Below are 17,436 nucleotides of genomic sequence, written 5' to 3'. Positions count from 1 at the left end.
CACAGTACTTTTCTGTTCAAGCCAAGGACAGCTTTACATGAATGCACTGTTTGAATTAGAGGTATGTGCATTTATAAAATTTCTCATTTATTAAGCACTCAGTCACACGTAACGGCAAACTCGAATCGTTTCAACTCGACCTTTTTTGTTCCGTCTGTTTTTGTACACCGGTTGCAAATCCTGGATTATTCCATCCGCTTCCACTCCTTTTTTTTTATGTCTTTGCCTGCTTCCTGCTTTCTTGTTTTTGTTTTATCCTTTCCTGCTTCCCCTCCTCTTTTGGCTCTGCCGCTCTTCGACCCGTCTTGCTTTTTTTTTTCTCTCTCTCCTCATCTCCGTTCCGTCGCTAAGCCTTTCATACGTCTCTGCCCATGGGGTCCAGCTGTGCTCTTATCTGATGTGCGGAAATGTCAGCAGTGAGAGGTGACAGAGGTGAGGAGGAGAAGGACGACCTGCGAAGCTGTCGAGTCGCTCCGATCCCGCCGAGCTGCTGACGGATTTCAAATTATAGGCGTGTCTTAATACATGAGAGTAACATCGAAAAGTACATTTATGCCAGCAGTCTGTATGTAGAAAGTCAAGTTTATTTGTACCACACACTTTAGCAACAACTCAGTTCAAAGTGCTTTACGCGATAAAAACACAATGCAGTAACCAAAACAAGTAATAAGAGTTATATTTTGTCAAATGCCTTCATCAGAATGATCATGCAAATATATGAACGAAATGAAATCTGTATTTTCAGCATGTAAGAAAAAAATTAAGAAAACAAAAAAAAGTCAAATATAAAACTTGCATATCCAGTGAGAAAAAGGAATAAGAAGACAAAGTTCAGTAAATCCTACTCCCAACTACTTCGTCCAAATATGTCCAGCATCATACATATTTACACATCTAATTTTTACTCCATCACAATTTCTACTGTTTCAAAGATTATGTCTGTACAATTAATTTATTATGCAGTCTACACCATGCTTACTATCTACAATCTCCTATGAGACGGCTATGCATCTACTTTCATTTTTAGCATCCTTATCAATCAATATTCCGATTATTATAAATCGAAAGCAACTCTAAGCTGGTTGGGTTTTTAACCTTGATTTAAAGCAACTCTGTGTTTGAGCATCTCTTTCTGGACGTTTGTCCCAAAATTCAGCTTAAAGGTTTAGTTTACAACAGTTTGCTTTAATAAGCGATTCTCGCCTGCATTTTTGGGTTTTTATGATCTAAAATATTGAAATATTTTAAAGACATTAATGCATTACTGATGAAAACAAACGTTTCTGATTTTGGCTAATTTGTTGAGCTGCCACTATAAAATTGGATCAAAATGATCCCAGGGTTCCTGACAGCAGCACTGGATGCTCTGGTTTTGAGACATGGGCTCATCAGGAAAATCAGGGTCTGTGGACGAATAAATCAGTGTTTGTTTCATGATGATGTTGCCCAACAGTGATGATTGAATCCAAGCCTTCCTGCAACTTTGTTGTCCTCATCTGCCTGGTCCTCTTTGTGTTTTGCCTTTACAGAACTTCCTCATGGATGGGAGAAAATCGATGATCCAGTCTATGGGGTCTACTATGTTGAGTAAGTCACACGCAGTATGAAGTTTGCAGATAGACATTTATGAAATCAATTGAAGGCCTCGTCTAACAAATGTTTCTTCTCGGGCATAAAACACGAGTGTTCCCGTTTTTAGTCCAACAAGCGAAACTCTTGACCTCATTGTAAATCTGAGCCTACAGTTTTGTTTTCCGTCAATGTCAAGCAAATTGTGCCTCAGCTTTTTCGCGATGCTTGAATGTAGGACATTTCTGTTTGTGCCCCTACCATTTGGGAAAATAAGCAACAATTGAGTTTACGGGTGTGTGTGCGCGCGCTCGCACACCTCGTTCATTTTAGACGGTGTGGAGCTGCCGGCCCTCTGCATTAGTACAAATATGCTCAGTGTGTATTTGATGTCGTTCAAAGCAGCACCTGGGGGCTCGGGGATGTGGCATCATTTTTTTTAATTTATTTTTTGTCCTGCTTTGTCAATGCAATATATTTTCTCATATGCATTATTCACAATTGCTCTCATTTGCCTCATAATAAAGTGCTTTCGGCTGCTGGGCTCCTCCCAGGCATGCTGGATGATGTGAAAGATGTTCTGTGAATTAAACCTTCAGAAAAGGCTTCAACTCGAACAGTTTTTCTAGTAAATACATTTCCAGTGGAGCTATTGACATGAAACTCTCACCAGATGTCAGTAATGGCTCAAATAATTCACAAATGTGATGTATACAAATATGTCCATTAATTAAGATGAGCAAAGTGGAATTGGAAAATGAACAAACCTAATGAATGGATGCCTTTCTATGGGAGATGGCAGCTTGAATAAGATTCCTGTAGGGTAAAAACAGTCCCATTAATTTTCCAGGTGTAATTTTGATCCATTTTTCCCCACTGCATTTTTAAATGTTAAAGGTTCTGGAAACTTCTTCCACACTCTGTTTTCAGTTAATGTCAAATTGTGAGAATGACTTAGTCATTCACGTAGCTTTCCGTTTTCTTTTTCTTGCTACAGTTTATTTGGGATCATTGTCTTTCTGAAGAAAAACGCTGGTCGTTTCATCTTCAGATTCTTGTCAAGAATGTCCCTATGAATTTCCCCATTCATTCTTTTATGAAGTCTGATGGTGCCATTTGCTGTAAGTCAAACCCACACCAGGATTCTCACTTCCAAAGTTCACCATTTGTTTGGGTAAAAAAAAGACTTCTAAAGAGCCTATTTTTGAATGTATCTGCGCATTTTATAAGCTAGTGTTTCTTAGACCTGTCCAAATGTTCTGCTGTTTCTTCAAGAGTCGAATATTGTGTGGTGAGTTTGCATAGAAGCCACTGAAGTTAAAACGTACCTATCTGCAAATCCAGGCTCTTTCTAAATCTTTGCAGCTGCTCTTTGGCTCTTGTGCAAGTCTTCTGATTATTCTTCTGACTTCGCTGTCAGAAATCTTGCAAACAGCACCTGGTTGTGACTGGTTAATGGTGAAATGATGTTCTTTCCATCCCCGGAAAATGCATTATTTAGCAACATTTACAAGTTTAGAAACACTTTTGCAACAGTAAGGTAATGTTTGAGTTGCCTTGTAATGAGAAGCCACCTGTTCTTAATTTGCAAGTAATGGGGGACAGGATTGCTTTCTGAACACCGCCAGACTTCAGATAACTTCATGGCTTTCTCTGCCTTTTACATCTCCTTTTTTCTTCAACTTTAGTTGTTACTAGACCTTCATAATATCAAAAGAACACGCAATTGCAATGCAGTTGTGGAATATTAAGATGCCGACATCAAGTGCAATCAAATCAAATTTTCTTCAGTGTCCCGCTACTTTTTTTTTTAGCTTTAGCATCTTGGTTTATAAAGGTATTTATCAAGCATGGCCATCGAGAGGACTTTGATTTAATGCAACGGTCGAAATTTTTTATTGGCAAACAGAATTTGAATGTGTGATAATTCAAAGACAACATCCTGCCTAAATATTATTTCCAAGCTGTGAACATGTTGAACATATTCACTGGCTTCACTGGATTCCTGTAACTTATAGGATTCAGTATAAAATTGCACTCATCACCCACCTCACCTCACCGGATTACTTGAAGGACCTCCTTATTTCACATTTAACTTCTAGATCCTTACGATCCCTGTAATCTTCTCCACCTTTAAATGGCTGTCTTTTTGTGATCGTTTTTATTTGTTTTTAGCTGCACCGTGTAGCACTTTAAGATTTTTATTAATGAAAAGAGCGTTATAAATTATATTGATTTTATTATCCCAGTTTGCATTAGTTGTTGCCAACATCTGGTGGGAATTTTGTCAACTGTACAATTAGAAAAATATTTACTGGGGAAAAACATATTTGATTTGAGAACAACTTTCCCTCCCAGCCATGTAGAGTTTTGTTGGTGTAACTTGGTTATATACATTTAAATAGAGGACTCTTACAGGTGCATGTCTAATGTGCTTTGATTTATTAATCAGAATCTTATTACCTTGTCTTCCCCACATGCCTTCCTTCTTTGACCCTACCTGACTCTATTCTCTATCCTCCCGCTGTTCTCTGCACACCTGCCACATTTTCCCATTTGTTTGTTTGTTTGTTTGTTTGTTGTTGTTTTTTTTCCCCCTCCACCTTAAATCCATTCCTCCTACATTTCTTTCTCCCCTTCCCCTTGATCCACAGTCATATCAACAGGAAGACCCAGTACGAAAACCCACTGCTGGAGGCTAAGAGGCGCAGGCAGCTGGAACAGCAGCCGCAGCCCCAAAGCCAGCAGCCACCTGAAGGTGAGCGCTACATCCGAGGTTCGTTCACAAGCCCCCGCCAAGGGGCGTCATTTTCTTTCTTTTATATTCATGTTTACGCCTGCGTTGCCTGTGTTTGAGTGTTCGTACCAGCTACTGCTATTTTTTTACTATGTGCCGCCTGCTGCTGCCGTATGATTTGTTAAGCGCTGTCCCATAAAGGCATAACTATGATTTGCGGCTGCGCGGCGCAGCCTTTTATTTCCATTCATTTTGGATTTCTTTGTTGCGTTTGAAGCTTCTCTCCTAGGTGCGAAACACAAGTAAGTTTGACTTCTGCTTGAAACAATAAGTCTCGCATTTGAAATTTGAACGTAGCTCCTTTGGTGAAAGACTCTTATCAAACGAAGCTACCGAACTCGGCCAGGGTTGGGAGGCTGTTTCTGCATTCTGCGTCCACGTTTTATGCACGCATAGGAAACCCCACCGAGGAATCGATTTTAAATGCAGGTCAGCCCACAAGGGAGTTCACTTATCACACCCTGCTGTGTGCTCATCCAGCAGAAAACATTAGATTCACCTCAATTACCTGCCAACTTTTACTGTAGATCAGAAAGATCAACTTTAAAAAAAAAAAAAAAAAGGCTCCCTTCATGCAGAGTTTTTACTCATTTTGCACCCCTTTATGGTATTGATTATATCTCTCCACCGAGAATACACATCAAGGTTTCAATCTGATCTTTCCATTGCTGAAATAACAAGGCAATAAATCACATACAGCCGCTGAAATGAATTCAACAGGAAGCTTGTAGGACCCGCTCAAACTGCTACTGGTCAATTTGGCTTTTTTCCAGTTGGAACTTCATTTCTCCCTACTTCCCTTTCAGATCTGTAAATAAACCGTTTTCTGCCCATGTCGCATCGATTTATTTTTTTTTTCCCTTGGTAGTTGAGTATATATATTTTTTTGTTTTGTTTTATAGAGGTAAATAGTCGTAAAAATGCTTAAATGTCTTGTGTATTCATAAGTACATTATTTTCTAAGCACTTTATGGAGCCAATATACTTCCAAGCAACCTCATGCTGTTGAGGGTTATTTACTGAAGTCATAAAACCACACTGCCTTGTTGAAAACTATGTGTGCAAGCTAGAAAATTACTTTAAATTGTCAACGGAGGATGTGAAACATCTACCTGGTGGGCATGAATTTACTCATGGTCGGTATGAAATATCATCTGTTTTATCAAGTCAGGTGCAAAACCAGCAAAAGAGCAAAGGTAAAGACGTGGCAAAAGGGTGCAATGACCAGCACCAGGTCGAGCTGTGCTCCGTTTTGAGCTTTTTAACTCCTTCGTTTTCTCAGTCAGCTTCATAAGAGTCAGATCTTGTCTTGGAGCCGAACAAGCAGGATCGCTATCCTCCTTGTTATTTCCCCATCTAGAGAACATGTGATGTTTTTTGCTGTTGCAGAGTGGATTGAGGACTCTGCATTGGCGGGCGCTCCCCTGGCCACCTATGCCGCCAACCATGAGACGTACAGGGACCCCCAGACGGGTCCACCCATACCCAACGCCATGGGACAAAAACGTAAGTTCTGTTCCGTAGAAAAAAAACTGTGCGCTCATTAGCTTCTTCCATTCTCTTACCCTGAGATTATGTGCTAAATAAGATTTAGCTCCTACTGTCATTTCTTTCTGCCATTGCCCGAGGCTGTGTTTTAGATTTCATAATGAAAAACCAGCCATAAATTGACACTCTGAAGCAATTTCATTTATTCTTGATCAATACGGCAGGGGAAGGGTGGGGAGACTTTATCGCATTCAAAATATGCAATGAGGTACATTTTGTACGAGTGAGCACTCGAAACGGAGTTGAGATTCTGAGGAGACGTCCTTAATATAACCGTGCTCTGTACGGTTTTGTAATGTTCCATGTTCAAATCAAATAATGGCCTGATTTCACCCATCGTTTAGCGACGCACACACCTCCAGCTGCAGCGGGTTTCCTTCTCAGCGTTGCCAGCTCCTTTCATGCCAGCCTCCCACTGGCAGCCTGTCTAATTAGTCCAGTCATGGCTTAGAATTAACTGCCTCATTCTGGAGCTCCCCTTTTACTCTCCGTAGCCTCACCGTCGGGTGTCTCTGTCTTTTGTTGATCTTTGTTTTATGGCTCCCCGTCTTGCTGGTTTTTTTTTTCTTCCTACCTTCCCTCGGTTTCTCTTGTGCTTCAGTCCATAATTCCCGTCTCGCTCTGAGCCCACTCGTTTGTGTCTCCTTGTCTAAGACCGTCGTACCCCTATGTTATTCTGCCAGACAAAGAAATCATTTAAAATCTCTTTATCTGACTCCCTGAGTTCATGTTTTTTTTCCCCCTGACTCTTGGTCCATTCCCTCATGTGAATATATCAGCTGACAGTTTGGCTGTCGCTCTCCTTTTATAAGAAATAATGTTGTATAGCACCACTGCACAGACATGCGTTCACCACAAAATGTCACAAACGGAAGGACACAACTGACTCAAAGGGTAATGTATTTTTCATCGTATGCATAAACTATGGTCCTGCCGAAACATAGTGTTGTACTGCTGATTGCTTAACATGCCTCTCTCTAATGTTCCCTCTCTCCACCGACATCTTGCCTTCTTTTTTGCTGAAATCCATTTGTCAGAAGCAGATGAAGTAACATGTTGGATGTAATCTTTCATCACATGGAGCTTAAATGTTGTTTTGTAGTAAAAGATGAGGCTTTATTCACCAGGTCTCATTCAATTCAGCTCAGAAATACTTTATCCTGAAATTAAATGCTTTCACTCATGTCGTCCAAGTGTCCTCAGTGATTTTGGACGGTGACGCTGTAGGCAGGATGGATCTCCAGTAGCAGTTAGTCTTGCAGTGAATCTGAAGAGGCCTCTGACTGAAGATTGTTGCTGTAAGACAGCTTCATGACTTTCACGACGTGCTACCAGCTCAATTTCCAGGCAGCAGAGACGATATTCTACAGTGGCGTGTCCTGATGTCCCAAGCACAGCTAATCCACCTTATTTGCCCTAGCTTAGAAACCAGAAGATGTTAGTCAGGTATATCGCTCTTGTCCTTTAAGATCAATGGGAGAGATGACTTGAACTTCCTCCTTCTCTCCCTGCTCTTTGCTCCTGCTCCATATCCATGAAGCCTCGTTTTCACCTCCTCTGAAACTTTTTTTTTAAAGAAAAACGTATAACACGATCGAGCGTCTTCTAGTAGAAACAGACTTGTTATAAATTGTGCAAATATAGAAGCAAAACTGTCAAATTTTAGTTGTAGTTCTGTTCTAAACGTGTTTATTTTGCAAAATAAATTCTGCTTTTTATAGAGTAGCACAGGGAGTCTATGGCGTCCGTTTGGACTGACTATCGGTTGTATTTGGCAGCCCTGTACCCTGACCCCCACAGCTTTCCAATTTGAGATCGAAAACACACTGTCCGTGCTTGCATGACTAGAACATCTTCAGAGATTTTCCGCAATTCGTGACTGGGACTTTGCAAACATGTGGAAGAAGGTGCTCCATTCGGATAAGACCAAAACCTGACATTTTTTTCCCGTTTGGACCTAAAAGTAAAACTCTGCATGTGCCGTAAAAATCTTAAACGCAACACACTCATAATAAAACAAAGAGATGGCAGTATCACACTGTGGTTGAAGGCTCTATTCAGCAAGGAGAGGGAAGGTGGTCAGAGTTGAGGAGGATACCTTGAGCTACGTATCTCCTAGCAGGACACCCTTAAACACATGAAGGAGTCTGACTGGCAGTGCACAGCAAAAGATGGAGGAAGTGTGCTACTCTATGCTTAATACTGCTGATAATTTTCCTGCCACTTCATTAAAAGGACCTAAAACTGCAGGATTACTATAGAGGAACATTTTAGCGTCTGTCGGCATAATGCACCTATTCAAGGATTATTTTCTTTAATTATTCACAATAAGAGTCTTCGGCTTATTTTGTCAGATAAAGTCTTCTTCTGGTTGGCAACGTTACAAGGCAGATTTATTCTGGCATCATATTACCAGATCTCATGCCAGGGGTTGTCCTGGCTAGTTATTTGGATCAGGCCTACTTTAAAAGAGTAATCGCGTCAGACTAAACAGACGAGAAGCAGAAAAACAGCTTCAATTCGTGCCATTACCCACACCTCTAATACTTTGCCAAAAGAGTGCGTTGACTGTAGACAGACGGCTTATGGGAGAAGATTTGGCACGGCTTAATCAAAAAGGATATACTTAAAACCTTGTGTTTGCGGGGAGGCCGACGTTAATTGTCATTGTGTTTGGCCAATGCTAGCTGACATAGACCATGTTTTAAGACTCTAGCAGCTCTCTTAAAGGATCCACACCAAATCCTGTTAGGCCTAATTGAATTTGTGTGTTTTCACATGAGAGTAATTAAAGCAGAATTATCTTTGTGTTCAGGTGGGAAGCCTTTCTTTACTAGGAACCGTTCAGAGCTGAACGGGACCTTCATCAATACCAAACTGAAGAAGAGCCGTCGAGGGTTTGGGTTCACGGTTGTTGGAGGGGACGAGCCAGATGAGTTCTTGCAGATCAAGAGTTTGGTTCTGGATGGACCCGCAGCCCTTGATGGGAAGATGGAGACAGGTTGGTGCCGTTGCGTTTATTATTTGCGAAGAAGGGGAGTACTGGTTCCGTTTAAGTCACTATACCCCCTCTTTCTCTCCACCTCGAAGGGGACGTGATTGTGAGCGTAAATGACACCTGTGTGCTGGGCTACACGCACGCCCAAGTTGTGAAGATCTTTCAGTCCATCCCGATTGGCTCCATGGTCAACTTGGAGCTTTGTCGCGGCTACCCACTGCCTTTCGACCCCGACGACCCAAACACCAGTTTGGTAACCTCGGTGGCCATCCTCGATAACAAAGATCCCATCATCGTCAACGGCCAGGAGGTCACAAGCAGCTACGACTCTCCATCCAGCCAAGGAAGTCAGAGCACCAACGGCCCAACCAATGGCGGACCGCCGCTCAATGGCTTCCCCCGACCTCACAGCCCCTCTACCGAGGTGGCCTCCGATACCTCCTCCCAGCTCGGATACTCTAGCGACGTGGTAACCCTGGCGTCGTCCATCGCAACGCAACCAGAACTCATCACTGTACACATGGAGAAAGGAGACAAGGGCTTTGGGTTCACTATCGCGGACAGCCTTGGCGGTGGAGGGCAGCGGGTGAAGCAGATTGTGGACTACCCTCGCTGCCGTGGCCTTAGGGAGGGGGACATCATCGTCGAGGTGAACAAGAGGAATGTGCAGAGCATGTCTCACAACCAGGTTGTGGACATGCTCAGCAAGTTACCGAAAGGCAGCGAGGTCACCATGCTGGTGCAGAGAGGTGAGCAAATGCCTGATCTTTATTTTTCTTACACATGTATATTTGGTCTGTGGATAAGCTTCCAGGCTGTGTTTAAACTCATCAGCACAGATGGAAGTAAGAAAGCCAGAGCTGAGATCTGTGGCAGGCTCTGATTTATGTGTCCATATGTTAGAGCGCTCCAAAAAACAACGAACCTTTGCCATGAACGACTGCTCAATGCTATTGACGAAAATAATGGCCTTCTGCCTTACAGGCTGTTTTCACTCACAGAGCTCCTTTATCGACACACACATTTATTTATTCATGCAAATAGACATTGTTGGGGAAAAAAAAAAAAGAGATTGAATTGCGAACCAGGCAAAATGGAGAGAGCGGTGATTATGGTAAGGAGGACAGGAGTACTAGAAGAAGTTCAAATAACATTTGAGGAAATGGATGATCATGGAGAGGATGAGGTGCTCAGTGAATGGCACTGACAAAAAGAATGTGCAGTCTGGCAAAATTATTCACAACCCTCGATTTTTTTATTTTATTTTGCTGTCATATTAAAACCATAAATGACAATATCATTATATGTGGATTCCATTTTGTGACAAACCAACACACAGTAGGGCATGGTTGTGAACTTCAGAGAAAAAGAATACATGTTTTTCTTTTGTTTTTTTTGCAAGTAAAAACCAGAGGGTGGTTTGCCTGTTTATTGTTGAACCATCTATAAGGTGTAACTTCTAGTCTTTTGGGGTATTTCTCTGTCAGCTTTGGACGGCTAGAGACATTCCTCTTCGTAAGATATTTCAACTTCAGTCACGTTGGACAAAAAGTGTCTGTGAAGAGCAATTTTGGAGTCTTGCTACAGATTCTCAATTTTATTTAAGTCTAGATTTTGACTGGGCCATTCTACCACATGATCTCAACAACCCAAATGGCCATAAATACGGCTATTTATGGCATACTGCAGTTCTGATTGTCAATACCAGACTACCAACTACATTCTGCACATCTTTCCCTACCCCTTCACTTTTGTGGATTACCTTGCGTTCGTCTGTTTTAAAATAAAAAGACAGTAAAATGCAAAGTTTGTATCAGTGTAGCAAAATGTGAAAAGCTTAAGAGGTCTGGATTCTTCTGCAACGCAGTGTGGCTGACCTGAAATGGAAACGGCCACATTAGAAATGTAAAGAGGGGGAGGAGGAGGCCTAAAGCGCTGTGGTGTTTCAGGTCAAAGAGTCTGAATATCCTCTCCTATTGTTCTTACTCTTTCTCACACCAACCTTATCTGTCTCCACAGATGCCCTCTACTTCATCCTTCTCCACTTTGTTTGGCAGTTGACAACCTGTCTAGTTTATTTTGAGCTCAGTGTGCCCATGTTAGAGCAAATGGCTTGAAAGATGCAGCCAATTGGGCTGGGTTTTTTTTTTTCTTTCTTTCTTTTCTCTCCACCTACCAGGCTTCACTTTGTGTCACTCTGTGACATTTTGCCCTTAACATAAATTTTCCAAGTTCTTGAGCCGGTGTCGGTTCTTTGCAAACAGTGCAGCAGCATGTGAAGGATTCTGCTCAAGCTGCGCCACTCACGGCTTTTGTTACGGCCACTGATTGACAATCATTGTTGTGCGGGAACACCAAATGGGAACAAAGCAGCTGTGAACAAAGGATAAAAGTGCAATAACCGAATTTCAGCATTTCCCATCTGGTCCCTCCCAGACATACCGGTCAGTAATACCAGTATTGGCACCATTTTCTAGGTCAGATTGTCCCCAACTTGCATTTTAGCCTATCCATTGAAGGAACAAAGCAGTTGTTTTTTTCTATGTGTGCATGCATGGGTAATTTACAACCTCTGAAAGGTGATGTAGGTAAAACTGAGGAAATTCATCAAGTGAATAGCAACCACAAATGATATCTCACTATAAACCTATACCTTTGTGTTGCTCTCTCTCAATGTTATACCTGTATAAACGTAAAGTCACTCGTTCATTGTCTAGCCTCTTGGTATGTGGCCAAGAAGAGAAAAAAACAATACAAGTCCTCTTCTCCTTGCATTTGTTAATGAGCATCATCCCCTCATCATGATAATGCACACAAGCCCATAAAATAGTACAATCTCACCTTGTTAAGGAATTTAAACTGTGTTTGTAAAACTGGTTGGACCTTAGTTTATGCTGGTACTGTCCTTTATGGACACAAACTGACTTTAGCTGAGAAATACTGTATCAGGGTTTAAAATGAATATGGACAAATGACAAAAAAAATAAAAAATGGACTGGCGATCTAAACAGCCTTTTGATACGAGTATTCTTCAACCCTGTTTACTGTTAATGAGGAACAAGAGGAGAACCGAAACAGACATAAAGAGCAAATATGTTTGCTTGTTTGCCGTCGAGGAGATTAATAAGAGAACAACAGGCTGCACTTCTCTCGTTTGCACAGTTAAACACCAAGTCCCGCTGATGAAGTGCTCAATTCCTCCGAACAAGCAGTAATGAGCGAGCCATGATAATTGGAACACTTCAACGTCGACATCTTCCTTATGCAGACATTGCTCGTCTGCCTTCGGTAAACACCATTGTCTTCGTTTGCTACTGCTATGCCAGATTTCCACTCAATTTTTGGAAGAGTTGAGAAATGTTATTTCATAACTGCCCCAACTCTGAGACTCCATATGCACACCATAACTTCAAAATTTACTCACTTGACAAATGCAGCGACTGGGAAAATGTAACTTGATCTTGTGTTGCTCTATGCTGGAAACCTGTCTGTATTGATGAAGAGTGACTCACCTCAGCATGCCAAAATCTTGCAGTGGCTTCAGCTGACAACAGCCTATTGTCTATTTTTGGATTAATTCAGTTAGTTTGATGTCTTGGGCGCATCTTTTATAGGATTGAACATTCTTCCCCAGATTCTCAGTTGCCATTTTACATAATTCTACTCTGTAGACTGTACAAAACCAGGCTGTAATTTAAGAGATGCACAAGCTTTTCAGAAGTGACTGGACTTTATTTTCTTCAAAATATGAGTTCTTTGCATTTAGCCTCGCACAGACAATTTTTCAATAAACCCAAGGAAATGGCAAGATATGAAACAATACGAGAGCAACTTAAGTTTGTCCTCAGACTTGAGGAATATGTTTTATGTACACTTATGCTCTGAATTATTGATACGTTTGCAGTTTTAGATTTAAAGTAATCTTACCAACATGTTCTTCTGATTGGAAGTGATGTTGGTGTAGACTGATGGCAAGAAGGCCTTTATCACCAAAAGTAAATTGTCAAAATATTAGTGGAAACTTGCAAAAAGCAGATAAGCAATCATGTGAAAGGTTTGATGACCATAAGGCTAAGATTTTTCCGCTGATTATTGTAAAGGGTTTTAAAACCTTTTGACATGCCCTTTACATTATGGCAAAGGATAGATCAGTCCTGCATTGTACTGAAGTTGAGTCCAGCAGAAAAAGCTGAGCTTTCCACATGTTGATGTTAAAAGTATTTATTTGCTGCATTTGTATTCTTTGCTACAAATGATCCTGCATTCTCCAATGAAATGCTATGTTCATTTTAATGCATCTCTTACATAAAAAGATTAAAATGAAAAATCTGCAAAATGTGCCAATCTTTTTGTCAGCTTATTTGGTTAATGGTCAAAATAATCGATAGATTAATCTAACTAAAATAACTGTTAGTTGCGGCTCTGTTGCACAATCTGCCGCATTATCCGAATCATGTTTCAGACTGAGGTTTGGTTCATTTTTGCCATATGTCTGTGTGCGGTCCAGACATATTTACACAGATGCATAAACGCCAGTAAGACACTTTCCCATTGTGATTAGTTACAGACTAGAAGCTAATGTGTTCATTAGCTTCGCCAGATAAACTAAAATGAGAGTTTATGGAGTTTAATGACCTGAACTTACCGTCAGAATAATATCTTTCATTAGTCAAGACGGACGTACATATGTGGCGTAAACATCTCGCCTGTCTGAATTCCTAAATATTTTCCTTACATTTACCATCTTCTCGAATAACCCACTATATATTTCACACGGCACACTTGCACTTCGTCATCCACATTATAGTGTGCATATTAGAAACGGGTTCCCACGCAGGCCCACTCATGAGAACATTACCGACGGTCTCGTCACGGTGCCTTAATTACTCTCCTGCTCACAGTCTCTCCGCTGCTTTCTCTCTCCCTCCACCAGCTCACTGGCCTCTAATTGGGGTCCTGATGTCAGCTTTGCTTATAAACACCCGCACGTCTTGTTTTTCTCTGGTTTTCTGCCTCACTCTCGGCCTCCGTCAATCAGTCAAGACTGTTTTCCTCCCGGTCGGAACCGGCGCTCGTTGTTCACGTACGCACATGCTTGGCGATCCACGGCTGTGCATGCGTTCTTCTCAGATTAGAGCCAGAAGTTGTCTTAATTGGTGGAGATTTGGCCCATCATCTTCCCCTCCACACCCCCTACTCTGTTTTTATTCAGCTGACCCCCCCTCCCCACCTTGACTGTATTCACACCCGCTCGCCCACATGAAAACTGGTCAATCCCTGAGGACCAGTTCACGAGGAAACACACTCGTTAAGAAACTCGTCTATTTGCTGCAGCATACCTCCTCGTCTCTCTCCCGCTGTTTTTCCTCACAGTGTGAGATCGTATGCACATGAAGAAAAAAAAAAATTTAAATCTGATTTAACTGTACACCAGCAATCTTTCTAGCATGTTTGTATCTTCTTTTTTCTAAGGCTTTGTGACCCTGTTCGGCTCAGTTTTAGACACTTAAACGAGTCCTTTTCAGACGTGAGGGAGAAATATTTTTTTTACATTTAGAAGTTTTCAAAGCAGCAACCTTCCAAGCAACGACCTTATTCTCTGTTTCAGTGAAAGTCAGAAAGGACCTCTGTAGCACTGGGTATTTATTAACTGCATAATAAATAAAGTCAGTACATACTGATGAGGAAGCAGATGAAAACCTTGTTAGCCGTTTCTTGTTATTAAACAGTCATGTTTCATCTGGAGATCGGCTGCTATGAACAAAGTGTTTTATTCTTTTTTTTTTTTTAAACAGAGATGCACCAGTTAGAGCTTTGTAGCCAATTTCTGTTTTTTGTTTTTTTGTTTTTTTCTGAAGCTTTGATCTGCCAATCCTAATTTCAGCTGTTCTATTTAATGGGCTTTAAAATATTTTTTTTTCAAGCTTTCAGCAGTTGTTCGTTATTTATATGAGTAGAGGCAACGGCACAGTTATTATTAGAGAGCAGTCGCTTAAAAATAAATGGTTTTACCAAATTTAGTCAGCAATTCAGTGTTGCAATGTCGTGGAAAACTTACCACCGACGTGTCTGTGGGATTTCAAGTTGGGGAATTTTAGAAATATTCCAAGTTGGACAATTCCTGTCACAGTTATGGGAAATGAAAGATTTTTGTCGAATTGACTCGAAATGGCCGCACAGTGGCGCAGTTGGTAGAGCTGTTGCCTTGCAGCAAGAAGGTCCTGGGTTCGATTCCCGGCCCGGGTCTTTCTGCATGGAGTTTGCATGTTCTCCCTGTGCATGCGTGGGTTTTCTCCGGGTACTCTGGTTTCCTCCCACAGTCCAAAAACATGACTGTCAGGTTAATTGGTCTGTCTAAATTGCCCCTAGGTGTGAGTGTGTGTGTGCATGGTTGTTTGTCCTGTGTGTCTCTGTGTTGCCCTGCGACAGACTGGCGATCTGTCCAGGGTGAACCCCGCCTCTCGCCCGGAACGTTAGCTGGAGATGGGCACCAGCACCCTCCCGACCCCACTGAGGGACAAGGGTGAAAGAAAATGGATGGATGGACTCGAAATGTGATGTCATTTAAACAAATGATCCAGACCTTGATATCAACATTGATTTGTCGTAGGTGAATCAATGTTCCCCTGTGCAATTGCACATCAATTGCACATCACATTGATGTGCAAATATCACATCAATGTGATATTTGCAAGTTAGACATTCATACCATGCATTAAGTACACAAAGTTGTTTTGGTTTTTTTTTTTAAACCCCAAAAATGTTATGTGCTGAAACCAGCGTTTCAGGATTTAACATCTAAATAATTTCAGAATAATAGTGTGTCTATATAAAGTATTCAGTCTCTTGGATGTTTTACTGCTTTTACAAATCAGTCAAAAAATATGGCTTTTTAGCCAGAAATAAATACAAAAAAAAATCCCTTTAATGTAAAAGTAAAAACTGATTTCTACAAAAGATGACAAATAAAATTCAACATAAAATAAGTGCATAAACATTGACCACTGGGTGGTAAATACTTGGTGAGGCCTTAGCTTTATAGTGACATTGATCAAAAGAATGATTTTGATAAAAGTTTTTTGTGCAAGGGATGCAGGTGGCACTCAAAAGGAAAGGAATTGAAGTTTTCTTTTCTTTTACAGTATTCAATGTTGCCAGAAAAAACGTATCGTTTACTGCCACATGCATACATGGGAATACATTGTTCAGCCTTTAATAACAACTACAGCTGTGCATGTTTCCCATGTCTGCCTTTGGAAATTTCTCAATATGACAGGTAGTCATAAAGTTGTAGCTAATTTGTGTAAAATCATCCAAGTCTGACCTGCTAGCATTTCAGTGTTGGCGTGTAACTGTAAGTCATTTCAGGGGTGATAATAGAACACCAACATGTTCCTCTGCCAGATTAATGGAGAGTGGTGCCTGTGTGAAAAGGGCCTTTTCTTCTCTGTGTGTGTTAGGTTGGGGAACTTTTACGCAGCAGCACATCAAGATACAGTTGTTTCAGGATCGTCTTGCCACTGAGATATATGCGTGTGTATATGTTTCTTTCATAACCACGCAGGAATGATTTATTGCTTCGGCCACCTCTGTATTTTGCGATACATTGCTCTTTCATTTGTTTAATTACTCTGCTCTAATGGGTTCATTTTCCCTCGCCTATCTTCTCTTACCTCCGCTGATGTGCTGCACGTGCCCATAATTCATTTTGGCCCTGACGTCTTTCCGTTGTTGAGGCTGCTGATTTTCCTCTCTGTTGTTCCCTTTAAAAAAAGAGGTGCAAATGTTGCATGCTCCACAGGGACACACACACACACCTGCTGTTTTAGCCTGTCAGTGAAATCTAGTTTCGGAGAAGAATTTCTCAGACGCAGCCTCTCGGTAGCCCAGCAGCTCAAACCATTAGTCAGCCCCTGAAAAGTAAAAACCTTTCTGCTGCTGTATGGATGCAACGCTCCACACCCCCTCCTCCTTACTTGTAAGCTGAAGCAGGTGTTGTATTGAATGCGACATAAGTTGTGCTTGATGGCAGCGAATGCTTGAGGCAATGTGCAGGAAATGGGGAGGATACAGAGCCGCGGTGGGTGACGGGGGGGGTGGAGGATGAGGAGTGGACGGAGGGATGTCAAAGGATTGGAGAGATGATGAAAAGGCAGCATTGAAACCCCAATGATGCTCTACCTTCCCGCCCCCCCTTCACATCTCTTCCTCCATGACTCATCAATCATCAGTGACACATTAGACCTGCTGGGTGATAAGGACTCTCACTCCTAGGAGATGATAGGCTTTTTTCCCCATCTTGCACATAACCTGAGGTTGGAGAAATGACAGGTTCCAGCACTAAAACTGCCAAGTGTCACCAGCTTCATTGGGTTGGAAGAATGCCTCGCAAAGTTTACTGACTGCTGTGTTCTGCTTTTGGTAATCAGATGCATAAAATCGACCTCAGGTTACGTTTATTTGCCATCCATTTACACCGTAGGGTTTGCATGCAGGGTCTTGAAAAAGTATTTATGGCCCTTGA

At 41.5% G+C, this 17,436-nt stretch overlaps 1 protein-coding gene across 11 annotated transcripts in view; it reads left to right on the top strand.

Moving 5' to 3' along the window:
• Window positions 1-17,436, top strand: part of magi1b (membrane associated guanylate kinase, WW and PDZ domain containing 1b) — a 143,852-nt gene that overhangs the window by 90,173 nt on the left and 36,243 nt on the right. For 8 of the 11 annotated variants that reach the window (XM_081607359.1, XM_008409550.3, XM_008409552.3 and 5 more), the window contains 5 exons: window positions 1,530-1,587; window positions 4,224-4,345; window positions 5,756-5,872; window positions 8,730-8,915; window positions 9,005-9,661. In XM_081607359.1, coding sequence (XP_081463485.1) covers window positions 1,530-1,587; window positions 4,224-4,345; window positions 5,756-5,872; window positions 8,730-8,915; window positions 9,005-9,661 — 1,140 coding nt within the window. The remainder of the gene's footprint in view (window positions 1-1,529; window positions 1,588-4,223; window positions 4,346-5,755; window positions 5,873-8,729; window positions 8,916-9,004; window positions 9,662-17,436) is intronic. The other 3 variants (XM_008409554.3, XM_008409551.3, XM_008409558.3) reach the window with 1 other exon arrangement.

Source organism: Poecilia reticulata, chromosome 5, assembly GCF_904066995.2.
Source record: "Poecilia reticulata chromosome 5, P_reticulata-male-v2, whole genome shotgun sequence".
In the NCBI taxonomy this organism is placed as follows: domain Eukaryota; kingdom Metazoa; phylum Chordata; class Actinopteri; order Cyprinodontiformes; family Poeciliidae; genus Poecilia; species Poecilia reticulata.
Note: the sequence above shows the minus strand (reverse complement) of the source record. Positions and strands in the feature narration are given on the sequence as shown.